At 46.8% G+C, this 22912-nt stretch overlaps 1 protein-coding gene across 1 annotated transcript; it reads right to left on the bottom strand.

The window, feature by feature from the left end:
• Positions 1-1496: 1496 nt before the first annotated feature.
• On the bottom strand, positions 1497-20962 carry TCF25 (transcription factor 25). Its single transcript, XM_033157049.1, has 18 exons — positions 20675-20962; positions 19414-19563; positions 18914-18988; positions 18369-18502; positions 15054-15119; positions 13059-13141; positions 12039-12169; positions 9058-9157; positions 7642-7735; positions 7295-7387; positions 6886-6991; positions 6329-6488; positions 5487-5574; positions 4802-4960; positions 4276-4366; positions 3288-3367; positions 2209-2281; positions 1497-1737 (listed from the first exon to the last, which is right to left on the bottom strand). Exons 1-18 carry the CDS (start codon positions 20888-20890, stop codon positions 1573-1575), a joined length of 2064 nt encoding a protein of 687 aa, XP_033012940.1. The 5' UTR covers positions 20891-20962; the 3' UTR covers positions 1497-1572.
• Positions 20963-22912: the final 1950 nt, after the last annotated feature.

Below are 22912 nucleotides of genomic sequence, written 5' to 3'. Positions count from 1 at the left end.
CCACAGCAGAACTCAGTCAGAAAAGCAGCAGACACTTTTGCTTCTGCTACAACTACTAGGGGAGCAGAAATAATGCAGGATAGCTCCAGAGTGAGGTTTGGATGGGACTGTGGGTGCTGGTCCCTTGAAGAACTAAGAGACTTGGGGTTTGCACCCACTAGAGAGGGCTGCCAGTCACCCACTCTGCTGCAGGAAAATATTGAGGGGCTTACACTGCTTAAGCTCCAGGGCAAGTCTGTGGACATTCTCTTAAGGCGGCGACGGCGGCGGCGGCAGCAGCAGCAGCAGCAGCAGCAGCAGCAACAACATCCTCATTATGTTCAGTAGAATATTGTATTATTTGGTCAAACTCAAAGCATGGCAGCCACTCCTCCTCGTGTAAACAGCATTATCCAGCTGATTTGCGATGTTCACTTTAAAGGCAGGGACAAAGTAAGAGTCTGGGGTGCTAACATCCCTTCTGCCAATCCCACAGGTCACAAGCACAGGTGCCCAGAAAGAGCCAAATGACAAAAGATGTCAGCAGATGTCCGAAAAACATGTTAAGAGCAGGCATGAGGGCACATTGGATCAATGTGAGAAAGGCCTAACCCACCCCCATTTTCACAATCCTCCCCTTCCTCCTGACAGATACACTTATTAATAAACTTTGGGTGTCATGTAGTGGGGAAACAAGACAGCTACAATCTGGGTACCTGTCTTTTCCCAAAGGAACTAATAACAACTCTGGGATGGGCAATACGTTCATGAAAAAGGTCAGGGAGTGAAAAAGTTTAAACACTTCCTGCCCCAACACCAAGTTTGCTCCAGGCAGCTATTTTTAAACGTTAAATAACAACATGAGGAGACACAGATCTTCTATATCTTGCTTACTTTGATAGAGCAAGTCACTGACACAGAATTTCTATTTCCTCCCTCCCACAAAGCATATCTTAATTGTACTGAAGATCCTTTCTGATTAGCAGAACACCTCCAAGCGACTTTAAAACACATCCACTAGCCCCGTGGCCTTCAACCTTCCCAAATCCAGGATTCGTCTTTAACCAGAACATGCATTTGGTAACACATTTTTTCCGTCTCTCTCTCTCTCTCTCTCCTACCATATAGTTAAATGTTGCTGTTGCTGCTGTTGCACTATCCCACCTTGGATCAGGCTATGACCTGGTAGTTGGTCTTCATCCATTAGTTGAAGGCTGGTGCTCTAGCCTATGTGGTTTCAATGGCAGGAGCCACTGAGAAAAGGAAGGCAATTGACACAATCAACCTCTCTGTGAAAGGAATTCAGATGGGGGCATGTGTGCCTCTCCAGCCTACTGCTTGCAGCTCCTCTCCTTAGGCACGACAGCCGCATGTTAGTGAAACCTGGATGTCATGAAAGCAACTGTGTGCAGCTTTCAGAGCAAAGGGCCATTTCTGCCCTATCAGTTGTGCCAAGATGATAACCATGCCCTTTTTTCTGGTGTGTGCGTGTTTAAGGCACAGAGGCACTCTACCCCTCTGGCTTATGACTGTTTATTTTGTGGCAAGGGAAGTTACAGAAGGAGCAGAAAGGAAGTTCTGGGGTGCAAGGGCCTAGTCCCATTCTCCCCCATCCCCCTCGGGGTTGTCATCCCGTGGTGGCTCCTGGAACTGGATATTTGCCAGCATGTCCCGCATGGCTGCCATCAGTCTGTTCACACCCTGGTTCAGATTCTGTCCTGCGCCCGGCTCTTCCTCTCCACCGGCTCTGACTTCTCCCTGAAACACAGCACAGGGCAAGGAGTTATACAAGGCAGCTTGACTGGAAGAGGTGCTGGGCACTGAAAGAGAACCATCGCAGTCTTTGGGGGTCCTCAGAAGAAATGCTAGAAAGAAGCTCATCTCGGTCTCTTTGCTGAAAATTCTCCACCTCCCACCTCTTCTGTTCCTTATAAATACGATACACTTAGGGAGGTTGGCCTGGACACTCCATTCTTCTCAGGGGGAGAACCTGGCAGACTGCGTACTAGATGGGGCTGATGGGAGTTGGATCAAGCAAAAGAGGGACCATCTAGTCCAGCCTCCTGTTCTCACAGTTGCCAACTTGGTGCCCATTATGGGAAACCTGCAGGCAGGACCTAGGTGCAAGAGCACTCTCCCCTCCTGCCGTTCCCATCATCTAGTACTCAGAAGCATGCAGCCACCCGCATATCTGCCTTACCTAGGCCAGTCATTTCACAGTCAACATACCTGCAAGTTGAAGTTTGGCAAGAGTGAGCGAAAGAAGAGAGATAAAGTGCTTTCATTGGCTGGATGGGTTGCCCTGGAAAAAATGAGAGAAAGTCTGGTCACAAATGGACCTTCTTCTCCTTTTTCCTAGGAGAGGGGGCACGTCATGGCACTTCATGAGCCCAGGGAGTGTGCAATTTTGGACTACTATCCAGAAAGACAGTCTGGTGTAACGGATCTTAGTGCTGGACTAAGATAAGGAAGACTCTGGTTCCAATCCCCACTCAGCTATGAAACTCACTGGGTAAACTTCGACCAATCACAGGGGCAAGGGGCAGATTTTATGTCATCTGAACTGCTTGGAGGAACAGTGGGATACAAAAGGCAATGTAAAAAGAATATTTGGCCCCCTGCGTGGGAAGGACAAAGTGACATGGGGAAGGGTGGGTGGGTCTTTGATGCACTGAGGAGGAGATGGACCACAGCTTATGAGCAAAGCATGTACTCTGCAGGCAAAAGGTCCCAGGTTCCATCCCTGTTATCTCCAATAGGAGGCGATGGGAAAGAACATTCTCTACCTGATTCCCCGGAGCACCTCTGCTACTCAGAGAAGACAATAATGAGCGCGATGGGCAAGTGGGCTGGCCTGGAATAAGGCAGCTGACTGGTGTCCACTGGGACTAGAAAGCAGGGAGACCAAGAGGAGCCAGAGTTAAGTGAGAGGTGGAGCCAACTAATTCTAGCTTTCTAGTTTTGTCCCCATCCTTCTCCTTGCTGAGTTCTACAAGAGCAGCATTGAGGCTGAGAAGGAGGAAGCTGACAGGCAGTGACACTTGCTGGGCTGGTTGAAAGTAAACGGGGGAGATTACTTAGGGAAGACTGAGATTGGTGGAACAGTGCCCCATTTGCCCTAATGGACCAGCTTCCACTGCCTGTATAAAAACTCGTAAACACAATGTATGTTTAAAAGATTCAGAGAACTGGACCACTTCTGGTCCTTCCTGGGTTTTTTTTGTCTACCCCAGGCTGACACAGACCTAAGTAAATATCCAAGCTACTGAAATAGATGGAGGTGTGCGGGAAGCAGCAACAGGCGGTACCTTTCTGGCCTTGTGTACGAAATAATGGAGTCCAGAGGTGGAAGAGGGTCAAACCCCATTATCGGCTGGGAGGTCACTTCCTTGGGAGAGGGAGGGAAATGGAATCCAGGTCAGAACTCATCACCATCTTTGTATTTAGTTGTAGCATTTTTTTACCCTGCTTTTCAGCAAATAGGCTCCTAGAGCAGCTTAAAGAAGAGCCGTAACTAACAAGACAATCCTTGTCAGTAGGCTTACAGTCTAAAATACATGTCCCCAAAGGGAAAAGAGAAGCAAATTCAGGCACTCCTTCTTGAAATTAAAATATTTGTTCCCACAATGGCCAGCTTGAGTGGAAACAGTTCAGGGAGAGGAGCCTGATGTAGCTGATCTCTAGGCAGAGCCGATGGAGTGGCTCTGCTTCACTTCCCTCCCTTCGCTGCTGCCTACTGGATTACTTATAAAGCGCCAAATATGCACTAGGTGCTGCACAAAAAAAGAAGATGATAAAAAAAACGGGTTCCTGTCTGTAGGCTTACTATCTAGAAATATGAGACAAAAGGAGAAGGGAACGGTATAAGCTGGGAGAGCTGTGAAAGAAAAAATGTGGCTGCTCTCAAGGGGGTGGCAGATGCAGCCCTGGGATGGCTAGCAAGGCCCCTTGTGGGTGGGAGGGGCCTACCTGGCAGCAGAGCTGTTAAGCTTGCTATACTGACGAGAGGCACAGTGCACACTTGCCATGCAGAAGGTCCCAGACACTCCCATTAAATGGTACCAGGCAACAGTGCTGGGGGAACCCTCTGCTCTCCAGCTAACAACACTGTGCAGGATGTGCCATTGACCGCTCAATGCCAGCCAGCTCCTTATGCCCAAAGAACTGTGATATGGGAGCCCAGAAAGGCCATATTGAGCAGAATCAGAAGAAGGAAGAGATACCGACAGGATATGCTCCCCATAAAAAATAGGTTTGTGAGGTGCAGCCATGCCCCTGCCCCATCCATTCTCTCACCGGAGGCAATGCTGCTGTGGCTTCCCCTATCTCCGAGAGGATCACATGGCGGTAGACATTCCTGGGAGCGTTCTGGTACCTTGCCTTTCGCCTAAGGGCCAAAAGGATTTCAGAGAATTTGCTCTAATTTGCTATATGCATCCCTCAGAGCTCTCTTTCCCAGCCACACGTAAGCAAAGGCCTCCTCTGCAGAAACACATTGGCACCCAGGGCTGCTCACAGACTGCCAGAATCCCCCAAAAGTAGCTGCATTCGGTCAGCCCAGTTAGCAGTTCTGGATAGCTTCAAATAGGTTTCTTTCCCGACCACCCTCAAATTAGCTGGCACATCTAAGCAGGCACCAAGCACAGCCCACTGCCCAGCTATGTCTCTCCCCCACCCCCACTCCTCGGCTGTTGAATGCCCTCTTCTCTCAACAGGAGGGTAACAGGGTGCAGGAGTCAGCAGAACATGGCAGGGAATGCTTGGAGCCAGAGCAGGAATGAATTCTGCCCGCCATCAGCCTGGAGCAGGTGCAGAGACTCACTTCTGCTCAGCCTCCTCCAACACTGGGTCCTTGGCATCCACCATCCGCAACACCTCATGCACGTTTGTTTCGAGCCAGGCCATGACAGCTGGGTCCTTCCAGAGGGAATGGGTCCTCCCAAGATAGAGGGCAACCAGCTGGTTCAGCACAGGGGGTGAACTGCGGAGGGAAAATGAGACACCTTTAAACATGGCAGCTTAAAGCACTTTGCACAACACATTACACTTTTATTCTGCTCTTGTCCTGGGGGAAAGGGTCAGAGGCAGAGGTCATCCTTATGTCCATTCCGTAGACTGTGACCTGCCCCTCCAACACTGACCAGACAGTCTTGAAACAGAAACTTCCCCAGCCTCTTTGCTGTAGCAATCCCTTGGTACTTGCTGAAAGCATTAGAAGAGGCTTCTGCTCTCCTGCTGACTCCCATTGGCCCCAGAAACTGACAACACGAGCACCCATGTCAGCAACCGATTCTCAGTTTGACCTCATGTTGCTGACATGCAATCCTCTGGTTCTGATGCTTCCCTTGGTATTCTGAAAAACCTTCCTCCAATCTTGCTTGTACTCAATAGGTTGCAAAATCTGAGACCCAGAAGATTCAGCTGCTGACACCATAAAACGCCTCACTCCATTTCTGTAAGACTTGCATGTTCTTGGACTGCAAAGAGCATTTTCACACACTCCTTACCTTAACTGGGCGTCCAGTCCAAAGAACGCATGGGATGCTACTGTGGAGTCTGGCTGCACACTACAGCGATCCAACAAAGGCATAAGAACTGGAAGAGGCATGAAGAGAAAGAAATGAGAGGGAAAGACCTCCAACCGCCACAAATGCTGCTGCAAGGGTGCTCAGAATGGGTCACAATATTGTTTCTGCAATACGGAACCTGAGCAAAAGTCCCTCCACCCTCCTCGCTCACCAGCTTTCATTCATAATCACAATCCTCCTGCTCTGCCTCTTGTTTTTTTATTCTTCCCACCTCAGAAACAAGTTCTCAATGAAATGGACTTGCAAGGAGTGAGGTGCCATTAAAACCACACAACAGAACTTTTTATGGCCCCTAATTATTATTTTTAAGGGGTTTTGTTTGAAGTCGCTGAGAGGGAGCAGAAAGGCTGTGCTTGTCATGGGTCAGCAGCCCAAACTGGACTCCCTTTGTTTGGAGCAGAAGACATTCACTGCTCAGCCATGCAAGGCTGTCTTGGCAGACCTTATATCCCTTTGGAGCCTGGGGCTGGAAGGGGAAACTGGGCAGGCCCCTCCCAGGGACGAGGCAGTCACAGCATGATGAAAGGGAGGACCCATGTGCTGCTCCTGGCTAAAGCGTGACAGTGTCTTGAAGGGAAAGGGTGGACAAAGAGGAGACGACCAGTCACAGGAAATCTTGATTAAAGCAACCCAACCCCCCTCTGAGGTTTAGCATTACTGCCCTCCCTGAGCCACCACTGCTGAGGGAATATGAAGGGCTTTATTCACAGCTGCGGCCTTCTGTACACCCATCTTTGAACATTTTACACAGACAGACTCACCATTTGGGAACATGACCAGTGACTGCCGAATGAGGCTGGCAGCTCTTTCGTGGGCTTGGTTGATCTCCGACTCTGGGAGGTCTTCCTGCTGGCTCAGAAAGAAATATGCCAGAGGGACCGAAAAGGCAAAGTTTGGGAGCTGAGACAGGTTCCGATGACCCTAAAGGTGTGGGGGGGGGGGGTTGGAGAGAAGAGGAAGAGAAGCTATGTAAGTATCTGGTTGACAGCTGAGCTGATTTTTAAGAAACTTGTATCCCACTTTTTGACCCGAAATGGGGCCACAAAGATAATTACCAGTTGAATGCAACACATTAACAGTCCATAAAACCAAACACAGAAAGCCAACAGTAACTCTAGTGGTAAATTGCATGATAAGAGTTGCTCATGAACAGGCTGCAGTCATGACCAGCTCCAGAGGAATCGGAAGCACCACAGGCTGTGGCCAGAGTGACTCACACCTAATTCTTCCGCAGGTGGTGGGGTGACCTTCTGGCAACTCAGCCAGACTCTTCTGTTCTCAGCACACTTCCTGCCAGGGCCACCCACCAGCAACTCACCTCCCACTCCTGAAACATGCGTGTCAGGAAGGCGTACTCTCTTGCTCGTAGCGACAGCAAATCAATTATCAGCAGTATGCACAGCGGGTCATTCTCTGGATCAAGGCTTTGGAGATGTGAGTGGAATGCAAGGGTGGGAAGATTAAAAACATGTGAGTCTATTGCAAAACCAACCAGCAAGAAAGTCCCTTTACCTTAAGACCAACCGGTAAATTAATCAACCCTTCTCCGTGTCTACATAAGGGAGTTAAATGCCTCCTTAAAAACTTTTAGAGAAATTAAGGGCTCAGTATGTAAACACACTCCTGCTCAGAGTAGAAGTGGGAGATGAGTGTGCTGGTCAGTCCTCCCACCAAGTCTAAAAGACAGACCAGAGGCCTAAAGCTGCCTTACAAGAACCAGTAGTTACCTCAGAATAAGTTTGCAGAACTCCAGGGCGGTGCGAGGACAACCTCTCCTCTCTAGGAAAATCATATGCTTGAACAGAGCCAGATAGAAGGCTCTGAGAGGCACAGCAAAAAAAGCAAAGATTAATGATTAACAATATAACAACAACAATTCAGTCTGGGCATGGAAAAGGACATAAACAAAGGCCCAGTAATGCAGCTTGAGACAGATTCAACAGGCTTGATCAGCCATGAAGGGCAGCACATTCTGGTTCGACTCCTTTCCTGGCTTCTGCAAAAAGTCATCTATCTTTAGAAGTCCTGACTGAGCAAGCAAACTCTCATTCGGCACTGTCAATGGGACTCTTACCTGTTCTCTGGCCTCCGGTAGTCCAGTCTGCAGGTCCCACTGGTGAGGCTGAACATTGGGTGAAAGGCGCTCTCCAGGGTGTAGAGGGCTCTTTCTGCAAAAGAGGCACCAAGAGTGGGGCATGGCTGAGTCACCTTCTGTAGCCTTTCATGTACTGATTATATTCTTCAAAAACAAGGTGAGGTATAACATTTTAATACTTTAAGCCCATATGGCTTGGGTGCAGGATACCTGAAGGACTACCTCCTCCCTACCAACTTGCAGGCTGCCTAAGATCATAATAACTTAAGAAGAGCCTGCCGGATCAGACCGATGACCCATCTAGTCCAGAATCCTGTTCTCTCAGTGGCCAGCCTATGGGAAATCAGCAAGCAGGACTCAAGTACAAGAACAGTCCCCACTTCTGTGGTTTTCTGCAACTGGTATTCAGCTGTGGTAGACAGGCCTTCCTCCATATCTAGCACTGACATAACAATACTGTCGATTTTTAATGATACTGTGATTTTAACTGTTGCAAGCTGCCTAAGTGATGCAAATGCATTTGAAGTATTAGAACAGAAATCTAATATATACACTATGCAATATAAACAAACTATGCAATACAGATTTAATAACACACAGTATGAAAGCAAGTTTTAGTGTTGGTTTTTGCTGTTGTGGGTGTCATGTTTAGGTGGCAGCAAAAAGGTCAGGCAGAGGTAGCCACAAGAGCAATCCCACTCTGCTCCAAGCTACCTAAGAAATTGGGGGGGGGGGGAATGTTCCCTCCTGCAGCGCCAGAGCAGGAGTAGCTAACATGATGCCACCTGGATGTTGCAGGCCGCAACTTCCATCATCTCTGACCATTGGTGATGCTGGGAGTTGTGGATCAATAACATCTGGAGGATGCTATATTGGTTACCCCTGTCCTGGAGGCAGGAGACACACACATATTTGGAGTTTTTTTTGTTTTTTTTTGTTAAAATATTGTTATCCCATTTCTCAGTCAAATCAGCATTAAACCCAGGTTCCACTAAATGCTAGAAATACTAAAAAAAAAGTATTCTACTGTTGTCCAAATGGCTAGAGTGGGAACATGATGAACTGAAAGGGGACTTCATAGATGAGGTGCCACAAGTAAGAAGGCCCTGTTCCCTTCAAGACTAACTCCAAAGAGGAAGTGGAAGGTGCTTCCTAATCCAGGTGTCCTATGAAACAGTTGCATCCTAGGGGGTGAAGAGCAATGCTCTGGATTACTAGCTGATGACACATATGGCTCCCACAATCCCCTATTCTGGAAGGCATGGCCCTCTTTAGAACACATGCATCCTTCTAGACACCCTCCTCCATTTTGGGGAGAACCATAATTCCAGGAGCAGCTCAAGCAACACAGCACAGCCCTCCCATCTTCTCCTCTGGCTGCCCTCAGCTTCTTACCGACAAGGTCTCTGGCCATCTCCTGGTCCTCCTGCATCCGACAGACGTCACTGAGCTGTAAGAGCGAGTCTACATGCGAAGGGTTCATCTGGAGCAAAAGCTGCAAGCAGACAGATGAAGCAAGCATTTTGAAATCTGCGACATGGACATTTCCTTCTCTTCATATTTTATTGAACCAGAGGATGACTTTTCATGAAAACAGCAGGCTACGTAATAAAAGGCTAGGGAACAAACAATTACACCAAGATGTGAAACATTCAGTTCTTTGATTGCTCCGAAGTGGTGTATTAAGTGAAATTGCAATGGGCTGCACTTCACCTTGAATGAACTCCCAAGCCCATCAACTGTGAGTGGTGCAAGAAAACAGATCTAAGATTAGAGAGGGATCCCAGGGGCGTGGGTGGGGCGTGGGAGAGAGGGGCTGACCAGAATCACTACAAAGTTTTCACTCAGCCTGATTAGGCACTACCATATACATAGGAGACAACTAATTTCAGAACTTGTACTGTGAGGCAGTTGATGACCTGTGGAATCACATTGGGACATCTTGACTAGTCAATTGGTCAACAAGGGTGTAACCCCTTGGAGTTGAAGGAAGCAAAGGCAGCTGCAGTGTGGTGTGGGGAGGCACATGCTGGTGGGACAGGACAGGACAGGACAGGGTCATACCATGCCTAAGGGGCTGCACACACCATAAGCTTTGATGCCTGCAAATCGCAACCTCAACCCGCCCCCATCCCAATCCCAATTAGCTGGGAAATAACAGGACCACCTAGCTCTAGTTGTGGGGTATCTGCCTGACCACTTATAGGTCACAGAATGCTGAACTCAGCAGACATTTGGTCTGACCATGAACCGCTGTGCCAAGGCTTGCATTGCGACAACTGAGTGTGTCATCTGAATTTGCAAAGCTGCAGCTTCTAGCTGCTGCCTTCTGTTTTTCCCCAAGTCAAAGACGCCCATCAAGCACAGATCCCATGCCCAAGCAATGAGTGGTGAGAGTGCAAAGTGTGAGTCTTCCCCAGACAAAGGGTCTTCTATCTAAAAAACAGAACAGTGAAGTTTAAAAGAGCCTTGTTTGCCCTCATCGGGGAAGGGGAAGGGGGGGAGGCTGGGGGCTCTCCAAGCTCAATGTCCTGATTATGCTAATATTAGGCCAAGAACGATTTGCCTGTTTTGTGTGTACCATCAAAGTTGTTGCCCAACTTAATTCATCAGGATATGGTCAGTAAAGCCTCAAAGCAGAGCCTGTTCTGCTAAAGTACCAAGAGAAATTAGGCACTCCTTTCTTCAAAGCTGGAAAAAGAAGTTTAAAAATAGCACAGCTGCCTATTCAAATCTTGCTTGTTAGAATCCACTCAGTGCTCTCTTTGCTCACCCCCACCTTCTGTCCCAGGCAGGAGGGGCGTCCTCAGCCAGGGGCTTGCTTTCTAGATGAGTTCATCCAGGTCAACAACAATGGCTGCAAGCCCAATGTGGAAATCAACCTCTGTGCTGCAGGACTGCAGGAGAGACTTGTTCCACATCAGAGTTCTGCTCCATAGAGTAACAGAACAGGCTGCCTATTCCCGAACCAATGACTTCAAGTTACAAGAAATGAGACTTGAGACTAAAACACCAGCAAGAACTTTCTAACAATAAGAGCTGTTTGACAGCGGAGTGGACTCCCTTGGGAGGTGTGGACTCTCCTTCATTGCAGGTGTTTAAGCAGAGGTTGGATGACCATCTGTCATGAATGCTTTAGCTGAGATTCCTGCATTGCAGAGAGCTGGACCAGATGACCCTTGGGGGTTCGTTCCAACTCTATGATTCCCCACAGGACCAGGAGTACAGACCAAAGCGTCAACGAACAATATTATATCGCAACCCCAAAAGTGATTTTTGAATCTTCAGAAAGAAAGATACAACGAAGGAACTTCCAGCTACCCTCCCACAAAATACAGAGTCAGCCTTTGGAATTCACTGCCTCGGGATGTTGTGATGCTACCAATATAGCTTGCTTTTGGAAAAGGATTAGGTGAAAACATCAAGTCACTAGTAGCAAAATCTTCCAAGACACAAAAATGTGGCAGCAGATAATGCTTTAGAAACCCACCACCATCAAGGGTCTCTTTAGTCACTGAACCCTTCAGTCCAAATCTTACGAACATGGGCAAACATTGTGCATATGATCTGGGCAAAAAGATGCAGGATCTGTGACTATGCTATGTACTGTGAAAGACTACAGCCCAGAATGCAGCGGGGTTTGCTGTGTTTTGTCATACATCTCCATGTAATAACAAACTCATTGTCCTGTACTCCGAAGGCCAAACTAGACATTTGTCATGCAGTTTGTTTTCTGCTGTGTTTGAGTTTAAAAACAGAAGGGGAAGGAGCCTTCTTAGCCATTTCCCCCTGCCACAATCACAATCAGAGTCACTCACCTCACCCATGCCTACGAATCAATTATTCTGTTTGCTGATGGGGAATACCAAAGGAAGCTCCCCTTCAGGTTGTGCAGGGAGAGGAGAAATTCTGATCATGACTGTAGCTATGGGGCAAAGGGCTACAATCTGACTTGGCTCCCTGCCACTGCAAGCCATGGCAAACTATGTGAGCAAAGACACATCTCATTTGGTCCCAAGACATGGCACTTCTTGCCCATGCTGGCCACAACCACTTTTTCCAGCTGTCCGCCTCTGACCACCAGAGTGTAAGGACATCACAGTATACATGTCCTGCTTGTGAACCTCCTACAGTGGCCACTGCCTGTCTTGGGTCAGAGCAATTCCACAGATGGAATGCTGAGCTACCTGGACCATTTCTCTGACACAGGAGGGTCCTTCTTGTAAAACATTCAACACACAATCGCCTGATACAATACAGGTTAGCAGACTGCTGGATATTCAGAGACCAGGTACTGGCAACAGCAAAAATGGCTGCCATTCTTACAGGTGGTTTCTGATCATCGCAGCAGGGCCTTGTCCGATTCGAGAACATACCACCAGATTGTTTGGATCCATGGACTCCACGGCATCCAAGAACTTGAACTGCACCTGCTGGTATTCGCGATGGTGCTCAAATGCAAAGTGTTGTACCCCTCGCTTTGTTTCTAGCAGTGCCATGGATATGCCTAGAGAAAATTGGGGGTGGGAAGGGGAGAGAAAGAGGGCTGTTAATGCACAGTGCTATATATTTACAGCGCCTAAGGGAGCATGCCCAACCCAACTTAACTAGTTCTGTTAGTTGACTCCCTAAAGCAAGTGTGGGAAACCTTTAGATCAGCCTTTCTCAACCTTGGGTCCCCAAATGTTGTTGGACTTCATCATCGCTGACCACTGCTCCCACTAGCAAGGGGGAGTTAGAGTCCAACAACATCTGAGAACCCAAGGTTTAGGAAGGCTGCTCTAGATGTTGCTGAACCACAACTCCCATCATTCCTGGCTACTGGCTATGCTTGCTGGGGCAGATGGGAGTGGTAGTTCAGCAACACCTGGAAGGTCAAAGGTTCCCTGCCCTTGTGCCAAATCAAGGATCCTTGCTTTCTCCAGACTTAAAAACGAATTGAGGCTCCAAGCAAGCATACAGGCAAAGATGTGTGGGCAGTCAGGGTTATAGATAATTGGGTAAATTTTCCTTTCCAACATCTTCCAGAAAGTTAGACTGCGCAATGACTCCAGGCACAGAGGAAGAGACCTTTTGGTCACATAAAGAGAAAGGTGGGTGGAGTGACATACAAACACACTGCTCCTACATGTCAGCTTAGCACATGCGGTCCTGCTGCTTGACATGTGAAGTTGTACATGCTCACACACTAAATAAAGCAGCCTTCTACCAAATTGGCTGGGACTGATGGGAGTTGTAGTCCAAAACATCTGGAGGAAACTAAGTGGAAGGGGAAGACTGCACTAAAGTAACAACTATGAAGATGGAATCAGCAACCAGGCACGTGTTTCCAACGCAGGTGTTTAAGCCAATGGGAGTGCACAGAGCACCTGAGGGAAGCGGGGAAAGCCTCTCACCTGTTTTGCTATGGCGTGGCCAAGTGTTCTTGGGCACTGTCAGCCACGTGCTGCGGACATACTGGCGCTGCCTCTGCCGTGGCCTGCAGAAGAAATAGAACTTGGAGACTGAATGCAAGACCAATGAATACCACAAGGTTTACCACAGTGACACACACAGAGAGACACATTCCAATAAAACAATACAAATACACACAGTAATCCCCCCCACAATAAAACATTAAAAACAAAACAAAAAATGCAATTTTCAATCTGCTCCATATGATGGCTCAGCATTTCATCTCCTATCCAGATTTCCAATGAGCCCTGTCTTAAGGGGCATTTATTTACCTGAGCCATTATCTAATTTCCAGATTGGTCTTCTAGTCCTCATGGCTGATGGCTTCATTTGGAGCATTCCTTTACCATGAAAGGACTCTGTCATGTGACTGACCTGCCCTGGCTTTCTCCTGTGGTCACCTACTTGTGTATCATAAATATAATCTGGTACCGGCCACTAAGCTACTAACATGAGTTTGGCCAAACTGCGAGAGGCAGTGAAGGATAGGCGTGCCTGGCGTGCTCTGGTCCATGGGGTCACGAAGAGTCGGACACGACTGAACGACTGAACAACAACAACAACCGGCCACTAATAATGAACCGTACATAACAGATATTACTGCAAATTTATTATGCTATTTTTGTGATATACAAATAACATGAGAAGAAAAAAAATGCAACCTGGTCTCTCAGAATTAGGAAGGTCAGATATCCTCTCCTTCCCACCATAACTAGAAAGCCATCCTTTTCATTAGCAGATTTCTCTCTTCCAGCCTTCCCACACCTATTGCCTCCCACAATCCCCATCAGCCCCAGCCAGTAAAAGTTTGCTGGCTGGGGCTGATGGGAACTGTAGTCCAAAGCAGGGCACCAGGTTAGTGAAGGTTGCTCTACACTTTGCTGTGCTCTGCCAGTAGTTGCCGCTATATTGCTGAAGCAAACAGCACTAGAAGCACCAACTACAGTGGTATCTCTGGTTACAGATGCTTCAGGTTACAGACTCCACTAACCCAGAAATAGTATCTCGGGTTAAGAACTTTGCTTCAGGATGAGAACAGAAATCATGTGGCGGTGGCGCAGCAGCAGCGGGAGGCCCCATTAGCTAAAGTGGTACCTCAGGTTAAGAACAGTTTCAGGTTAAGAACGGACCTCCAGAACGAATTAAGTTCTTAACCTGAGGTACCACTGTACTAGCACAGCACAAAAAAATTACAAAATGCACCAAAATGTAGTGAACACCCAAAAGATCTCCCACGCAGAGAGGAGACATGTTTAAGTCAGATGCTGCAAGCTGCTCATGCACTCTTTGTAAACAAACCAGGGAGCCATATGTAGTGCCTCAGTAAATTCAGCTGATGAATTGATACTTGGGGAATGGCAAGGCAGTGAGGGAAAAGAAGCTCAACAGGACAGGTCTTTAGGAAAGCAGCACATTGCTGACTTGTGCCTACCAGAACTGGGGCCATGGCTCCTGAAGCTTCAGATATCTGTGCCGGCTCCCTGCCCTCCTGAAAAAATTACAGGCTGCTTCCTGCACTTGGAACAGCCGCATAATCATGGTTCAAAGTCACCACCATGTCCTCCTTCCCACCACATCCGAATGACCTACAAGTACCCATCCATTTCCAGGCACCTCATAATTGTAGGCTGGGCTTTAAAGAGATTGTTTAGATTAGCACAAAGAGTCAAAAACTGACACTATCTCTAAGGAAACACTGAAGCTTTTGTACTGAGAAGGTCCCATTTCCCTCGTCTTCAGCACTCTGTGATGTCTGAGATCTGCACAATATCCCTTGTCTCAGAGACAGTCTAAAAGTGGAGTGTTAAGCAAGAGGCATTTAGAGTTCCTCAGCCTAAGAGGTTTAAGCAAAAAGTATGTTTTTATAGGACAACTGGCAGATGCTTTCGACTCCTACAGGACCTAACTAAGCACATGCTTCACATGTTTGAACTTACCTCTGATCACCAAGAACTGCTCGGGCCCCAAAATATCTCTTCAGCTCTGTTTCTGAATTCAAGTTCCTGGGGAAAAAATGTAATACAAATCCACCTATTTATTTATTTAAACTATTTCTATTAATTATATACAAAGAACAAGAAACAAGTCCATGCCCTGAGGAGCTTACAATCTAAAACTCAGCAGCAGCTAGGGAGAGTGCTGTTGTGCTCAGGTCCTGCTTCTGAACTTCCCCTGGGCATCTGATTGGCCACTTTGAGAACTAGACAGGCCTTTGGCCTGATCTAAGAGGGCTCTTCTTATGCAACATGAGAAGGAGCTGAGATGGAGCCAGAGGCAGCTGGGTGACAAACACTGATTGGTTTCCGTTTGCTTAGGCTTAATTATAGTAAGTCAGTGACAGGAAATCCATGGCTCTCCAGATTGCTGGCCAATAGCCATGGATTATGGGAGTTGGAGTTCAGCAACATCTGGAGGACCACAAATTCTCCTATCCCTGATGAAGATGTTCTGGGAGACAGATTCAAGCTTACAGGAAGGGAGACATGGCAGAGGCCCTCCCCAAAAGGTATATTCAGCAATCCCTTTGCTGAAACGCCCTAGCCTTACATTTCTTTCCATACCTCTTCTGAGTGCCTCCGTTATCTCTACTACTGGAGGAGCAGAGGCTATATTAAAAATGGGAAAAATCAGTAAGGACTACAGTAAACAAACACCGCAAAAAGCAGGGCAGCTTAATATTTTCATCTCACCACTCCTTTCCCTTTTAGTATTGCTACTAAATAGATTCTAAACAGAAAATGCCAATACTGCCCTCTCTTGATCAAACAGTGCAAGACATCTAACACACCACCAAACTGCCTGCAATCCTACAAGCAACTGTAAACAGGGCTGGAATTCAGTTGCGCACACTCTCTGAAATATGGTGCAGAATTCTGATCTCTCAGAATGCAACCCTCTGTTTTGATTCACATATATTTCTGACCCCTGTTGTGGAGAAAGGTTTGAAATAGGCAGGTAGGTCTACTAACCCTGCCCCCCAAGTGAAAGGAGGGCTTAAGGCAGACATTTCAATGGTCAGAGTGAAAATGGTGTGTCATTCATGTAAAATGCTGCAGTAATAATAAACTCAACATCAAAAAAACTAAGATCATGGCCACTGGTCCCATCACCTCCTGGCAAATAGAAGGGGAAGAAATGGAGGCAGTGAGAGATTTCACTTTTTTGGGTTCCATGATCACTGCAGATGGTGACAGCAGTCACGAAATTAGAAGACGCCTGCTTCTTGGGAGAAAAGCAATGACAAACCTAGACAGCATCTTAAAAAGCAAAGACATCACCTTGCTGACAAAGGTCCGTATAGTTAAAGCTATGGTTTTCCCAGTAGTAATGTACGGAAGTGAGAGCTGGACCATAAAGAAGGCTGATCGCCGAAGAATTGATGCTTTTGAATTATGGTGCTGGAGGAGACTCTTGAGAGTCCCATGGACTGCAAGAAGATCAAACCTATCCATTCTCAAAGAAATCAGCCCTGAGTGCTCACTAGAAGGACAGATCCTGAAGTTGAGGCTCCAGTACTTTGGCCACCTCATGAGAAGAGAAGACTCCCTGGAAAAGACCCTGATGTTGGGAAAGATGGAGGGCACAAGGAGAAGGGGACGACAGAGGATGAGATGGTTGGACAGTGTTCTCGAAGCTACTAACATGAGTTTGGCCAAACTGCGAGAGGCAGTGAAGGATAGGCGTGCCTGGCGTGCTCTGGTCCATGGGGTCACGAAGAGTCGGACACGACTGAACGACTGAACAACAATAATAAACTGAGGGAAGCCTGTAATTTGATCTGCCCTTCTACATAACGCACGCATGCTACTTCAAAAGTTAGAAGCATTGCCACCCGATCCCACCCCCACTCACCATGCCCCCACTCCACCTCTTTTCCCCTTTTCTTCCTAATGTTACACTAATGTCTCAACAAATGAAACTGATCTGTAAAAATTTAACTGGAAAAAAGAGACATTGCACATAATTTTTGTAAACCAAGAAATCTTTAATAAAAATATGTTTGTTTGTTTTTTAAAAAGTTCAATTTTTCCACAGACTTTTGAGAAGTTTTACCAAAGACTAGTGGGAGGACTATTGAGAAGTGTATGGCGTCTGGGAAGAAGCAAAAGCTGAAATAGGAAGAGGCAAGACAATTTAGCCACCAGAGAAGGTGAAGAAGAGATGCTCAAGCTCCATTGTTCAATTATTGCCTACCACAACCACTTCCACTTTTTGAGGATACACCTCACATGTATGATTTTAGAAGACAACAATTCATTGTATTTGCATTGAGCTTCCTGTGAAGCATGCCTTATTTTCTGGGAGGGACAAACACACACACACACACACACACACACGGAACATCTACTGAGCTGCTTCAGCTCTCCCTTCCCAGGTGTAACTTGACAGGCCAAGGATTTGGAGACACCGTTGTAGCAGCAGCACAGGAGGTGCAAGAAGTGCTGGTTGGTATGGCTGGAGGACACACTGTTAAGTCAAGAATATGCAACATGGTGCCCTCCAAATGCTGCAGACCACAGCTCCCATCAGCTCCAGATAGTATGGCCAATACTCATCGAGATGCTGGGAGCTGCAGTCCACAACATCTACCTTGGCTATAATATGCTGCCATCTCGCACGGACTCCTATTCCCCACAGCAGCAACCAGGTCCTTCTCCAATCTCTTTAATAGTTTACAAAGCAGCAACTGGGAAAATCTAAGGTAGGTGGCAAAACATGCCTCAACTCCCAGACATGAGTTGCTCACTGACCCTGATTGTTTTCCCCATTCATCTTTGGGGAAGACATACAGTCAGCATGCTGGAAGATACTTTGTTGGCAAATAAAGAGCAAGCTCCAGAAACTTGGGCAAGATATCAAAACCTCCACAGCACACAGAATACATGTGGATGTGACAATATAAAACATGGACTTTATTAGGAAGATAAAGGACTTCTGTGAACGGTGTCTAAATACAAAACAAATGGAAAAAGGAAGCAACAAAATCTCTAACAGCACTCTCTAAAGCAGAGGAGGAAACTTGTGACCATTGAGCATGGCCAATGGTCAGGGATGCTGAGAGCAGTAGGCCAGCAACATATAAAAGGCTGCAGCTTAGCCCCCCTCCGTTCTAAAGCAAAAGTATTTTTGTGCAGGAATTTTGGTTTCTCTCACAAACATTCCACAAGCCACAGACTTCATTTGGTCAACTTGCTCCCAGTCCCAAGTGTCCCTAGGTTAGGAAAACGCCTTCATAAGACTCGGCCTCTTACCTGTGCTCTATGTAGAGCAAAGGGCGATGGTCCGTGATAACTGTGCTCTGGCTCTGGCAAGGTGGCCCATTGGAGTTCTCAATCCTCACAAGGATGCTTTCAATGTCTTCTGCGTCGTCCTCATCTCCAGGGCACTGTTAAGAAGCATGAAAGTTTACAAAGAAAGCTGCAATCTTCTGAGATTCAGCCCCTGATAAAGGAGCTGTCTGTATTGCCTTGCACATACCCAAACATACTGCTTTAACTTGTCCTAGTACAAGTCTCTTCACCCTCTTCTACCAATATGGTGTGGTTGTGTATCTGTCTTGACATCTAGCCTCTGCTCACTACATCTAGCTGGTCAGCTTTCACTGGGGCTGGAATTACGTCCCCACCACATTTTAAAGAGCTAATCCTACACAAGGGTATATAAATATTTCAAATCCCAAGGTGGCCAGGAGGGTGGGATTCATCCAGCCCTTTCTTATCCTTCCTATATGCATTAGCCAGCCTCACTTGGCATCCCCCCTCTGGGTGCTAAACCCACAATCCTAGTTCATATTTACCAGAGACTCGCCAGATGCATTCTTCTTATTCTTTCTTTTCTTCTTTTTCTTTCGTGATTTGTTATTTGAAATAGGCTTTTAAAAATAAAAGTGAATGGTACAATTAAGATATATGCATTGCAGCATCAAATCAGAAGTAGAAACATAACTAAGGGATCTAGTCCTGAGAAAAACTTAAGCATTACTTCAGAATTTCTTTTTTAATAAATCATCTCTTGATTCACACATTCTAACATACAGGACACATTTGCATAGTGGCTATCCTAGGAATTAGATGCAATCATGTAGCACATCTGACTCCTGAAAGTCAAGTTTGTCAGGTGTTTATGTCACAGCAGCCTTCCTGTCCAGGAAGCAGAATCTATACAGCCTCACATTATATGCATAAGGGTTTCCCAAGGAAAGAGCACCCTGCGTTTTCCGGGGATACATCTGGGGCACTCACTACTCTTTTGCACAGTTATGTGCGCTACTTTCCCAGCTGCCTACAGGGTACTTGCCATCTGGTCCGGTTGCTCTGTCTCGTCTCCTTCTCTCCGCCTGTCACTCTTGAGACCTTCTTTGTTCCCTGTGTCACCCTCCTCCTGCAGTCTGGAATCATCTTTGTCCTCTTTAGATGCTACATCATCCTCTGCTTCTTCATTGGTTATCTATGCAGGTAAAAATTAGTCCAGCTGAACAAACAGGACATATTCCCTAATCATTCCATGAAATAAAAGTATAGGTTGTGTTTGTTTCATTTTGCAGACTAGCAGAATTATGCAGAAGTATGGATTCTTTCACTGATCATATAAAAGGGAAACACCACAGCCTGGTGATAAAACAGGTCATGCTTTGATGCTTCAGAGAGCCACTGTCACTCATTGACATTACTGGGCTAGACAGACCAATGGCCTGATTCAATATATGATGGCTTTCCAAAACAGGGGGGAAGGGGAAGAGAAGAGATTAAATGGGCCCATTTCTTTCTCTCTCTCTTATAATATTAGAATGCAGGGCCAGTAAACAAAGCTGACTAGCAGCAGTCAAAGGAAAGTGCATTTTCATGCAATGGAGAAATTAACTTCATGTCACCACACAATATGTGCCAATAGCTCAGCTTGCTTTAAGGAAGATTAGAGAACTTCATGGCACATAGAGCTTCCCAATACAAAGCCAATCACTATAAGTACCAGATTTTGGGGGGGGGGGGCTGTTGGCTTCAGGTCCTACTTCTAAACTTCCCAAAAGCATTTGCTTGGTCATTATGGGGAACAGGATGCTGGACTACATGGCCTTAGGGCTCATCCAGTTGGGAAATTCTGATTTGCTATGACAGCTAGCAATGGAACCTCCACATACTGAGAGTGTATTCAACTGAATACCATTTGCTGGGGTAGGGAGAACATAAGAAGTGCCTAACTGCTGGATCAGGCCAAAGGGCCATCTAGTTCAACATTTCTCTTTTCACTACGGCCATCCAGAGGCCTATGGGCAGCAAGCAAGTAGGACCTGAGCTCAACAGCAACTCTCTCAGCTGGCATTCAGAAGCATAAACTGCCTCCAACTGTGAAGGATAAACAAAACGCCTGCTGCCTGCCATCACGCCCTGCTGCTTCTGAGCTTCTTGGAAACATCTGCCAGTCTACTACGGGAAAGCAGCGGAAGCTGAAGCGGGTGGCGGGCCTTTGGCTCTTCTTCTCCTTCTTCCTGAGCCATTATGGCAAGCCTCCTCCCGCTTCAGGGCCACGCTGGCGGCAGCTCAGCAAACCCGATCCTCACCAGCTCAAAGAGGTTGGTGACCCGACCCGCCGGATCCTGCCGGGGCCGCCTCTTGCTGCCTCCAACCCCCGACAACGACGGCACCTCGCCTCCTCCTCCACCTCCTCCGTCTTCTTCTTCCTCCTCCTCCTCGCCGCCGCCTCCCACATCGAGGCCTCCCAGAGGCGACTGCCCCCGCGACTCCCCCCTCAGCCTCCTCAAGGCCCGTCGCGACATAATAGAACCGTAGCACCCCGGGCAAGAGACGCCGACGGACCGGAAGCCGCCAGGAGGACCCGAAAGAGAGCAGAGGCGCTTCTTCGTGACGTGAACGCGCCGCTGCCCGAGAGGACGCCTTTGACGAGCCGGACGGCTCTGCGCATGCCTCGCTTGCCTACGCGGTCGTTATTTGGTGCCACCGGGAGCGTGCGGAAAAAGTCGCGGCTGCAGAGCAAAGCCTTCGACTCGGCTTGCGCGTGAGCAGTTCCTAGATTCCAGCTGGAATTAAGAGCGAAGGAAGAGCCTCTTGGATCCGGCCATCTGGTCCCGCATCCAAGCTCTGGCAGCGGCCGACCAGTTGCCTGAGTGAGACCCGCAAGCGGGACCCGAGCACCAGAGCGCTCTCCCCTCTTGTGGTCTCCAGCAACTTGTATTCAGAAACATCGCTGTCTCCGACTATGGATAGGGAGCCTAGCCGTCGTGGCTTGTAGCCGTCGATAGCCGCGCCCTCCATGAATTTGCCTAATCCTCTTTTATTTTTATTTTTTTAATATAATTTTTATTATTTTTTACACTATGCTACTACAATATAAAATTAAATCAAACATTTTCATACATTTTCCACTTTGGTTTACAAAGCCATGACTTCCCTCAATCCCTCCACATGGCTTTCGGAATTATATCTTGATATTATACTTCTTTAATCAACCATTGCTTACATTATCATAAAATTCCTTCTTTAACTACCATACTTACAATAATATTTCTACACATTAACTACAAAACTTCTTGAAATCCTATTAGCGTATTCAATTGTAGATTGTCTTTTAAATAGTTCGTAAACTTTAACCAGTCTTTGATGAATTTCTGGTCCTGCTGTTCCCGGATTCTTCCCGTCATTTTGTCCAGTTCTGCATATTCCGTCAATTTCACTGTCCATTCTTCTTTCGTCGGTAATTCTTCTTGGAAACGCCTAATCCTCTTTTAAAGCCACCCAAGTTGGGGTGGATATTGAGATTGAGGAGAAGAAAGGAGCATCGTTCTCTTGTATCTGGGCCTTTGACTGCTTGCTTTAATGTGGTTAGAACTGCCATTGTGGAAAAGATTACTCATCAACTGAAAGCAGGCAAGGTCAAACAAAACTAGACTCTATACACTTTCATTTGGCTTTTTATTAATTTAGTTGGCTTTCCAAAGAAACTGCCCATTCAAGCTTGGGAAATGTAGCAACATGTATAAATACCATAGTGATCTTGTATATTCCATTGTTGTTGTTGCTCTTGGTTTTTTTCCTGAGCTACAGAGTGCAGTAAATTGGGTGATAGGCACTGTTACTTCATTTAGAAGTGTAAGAGATTGCCTAACAGTGATTTCTATTTTATCAAGCTATTTCAGATTTTTGCTATCACACTCCTTGTAATTGGGAGACACTGTAAAAAGGAAAATGGCAATAAAAATATTTAGGCCGAAGAGAATAGAAATTACCTGTTTAGATTGTTGCTTTTTTTTATTCATCCAGGACGTTGTTGCATATATATGCACACCTGGAAGCCACTTCTCAGTTTCTAGAGAAAAAGCTGTCACTCAGGTAGGAGATCTAAGCCTCTGACATGAAGGTGTGAAAGAGAACAACAGAATCTGGCAGTCTTGGGTCTGGAGCTGGGAAGAGGTGTAGAGGCCTGACTTGCTCTCTGAGAATCCAAAGTTGGGGAACAGGATTTCTTGGAGTCTTAATGATCCCACTCAACCCCTTATATATGTGCAAATATATATATCACGGAAAGCACCGTCAGTCACCACTAGGGCTGGATGAATCTGAAACCTCTCACTGCCCAGAGGTGTTTATTAGCAAGGCCACACCACCAGATCAGTTTCACTTTACATTTTATTTACAACTCTTTACAATACAGGCTGCGTATAAAACATTGGTTGAGGTGGAGAGGGAGTGCAGGCAGGACATACAAGAAAAAGGAGGGAGCACACACACCCCTTTTGACACAGAGTGCAATGAATTATTGCAAAGAAGGTGAGCAGGGTGAT

Source organism: Lacerta agilis, chromosome 8 (genome assembly GCF_009819535.1).
Source record: "Lacerta agilis isolate rLacAgi1 chromosome 8, rLacAgi1.pri, whole genome shotgun sequence".
Classification (NCBI taxonomy): Eukaryota; Metazoa; Chordata; class Lepidosauria; order Squamata; family Lacertidae; genus Lacerta; species Lacerta agilis.
The sequence above is the reverse complement of the archived record's forward strand: the minus strand, read 5'-3'. Positions and strand labels throughout refer to the sequence as shown.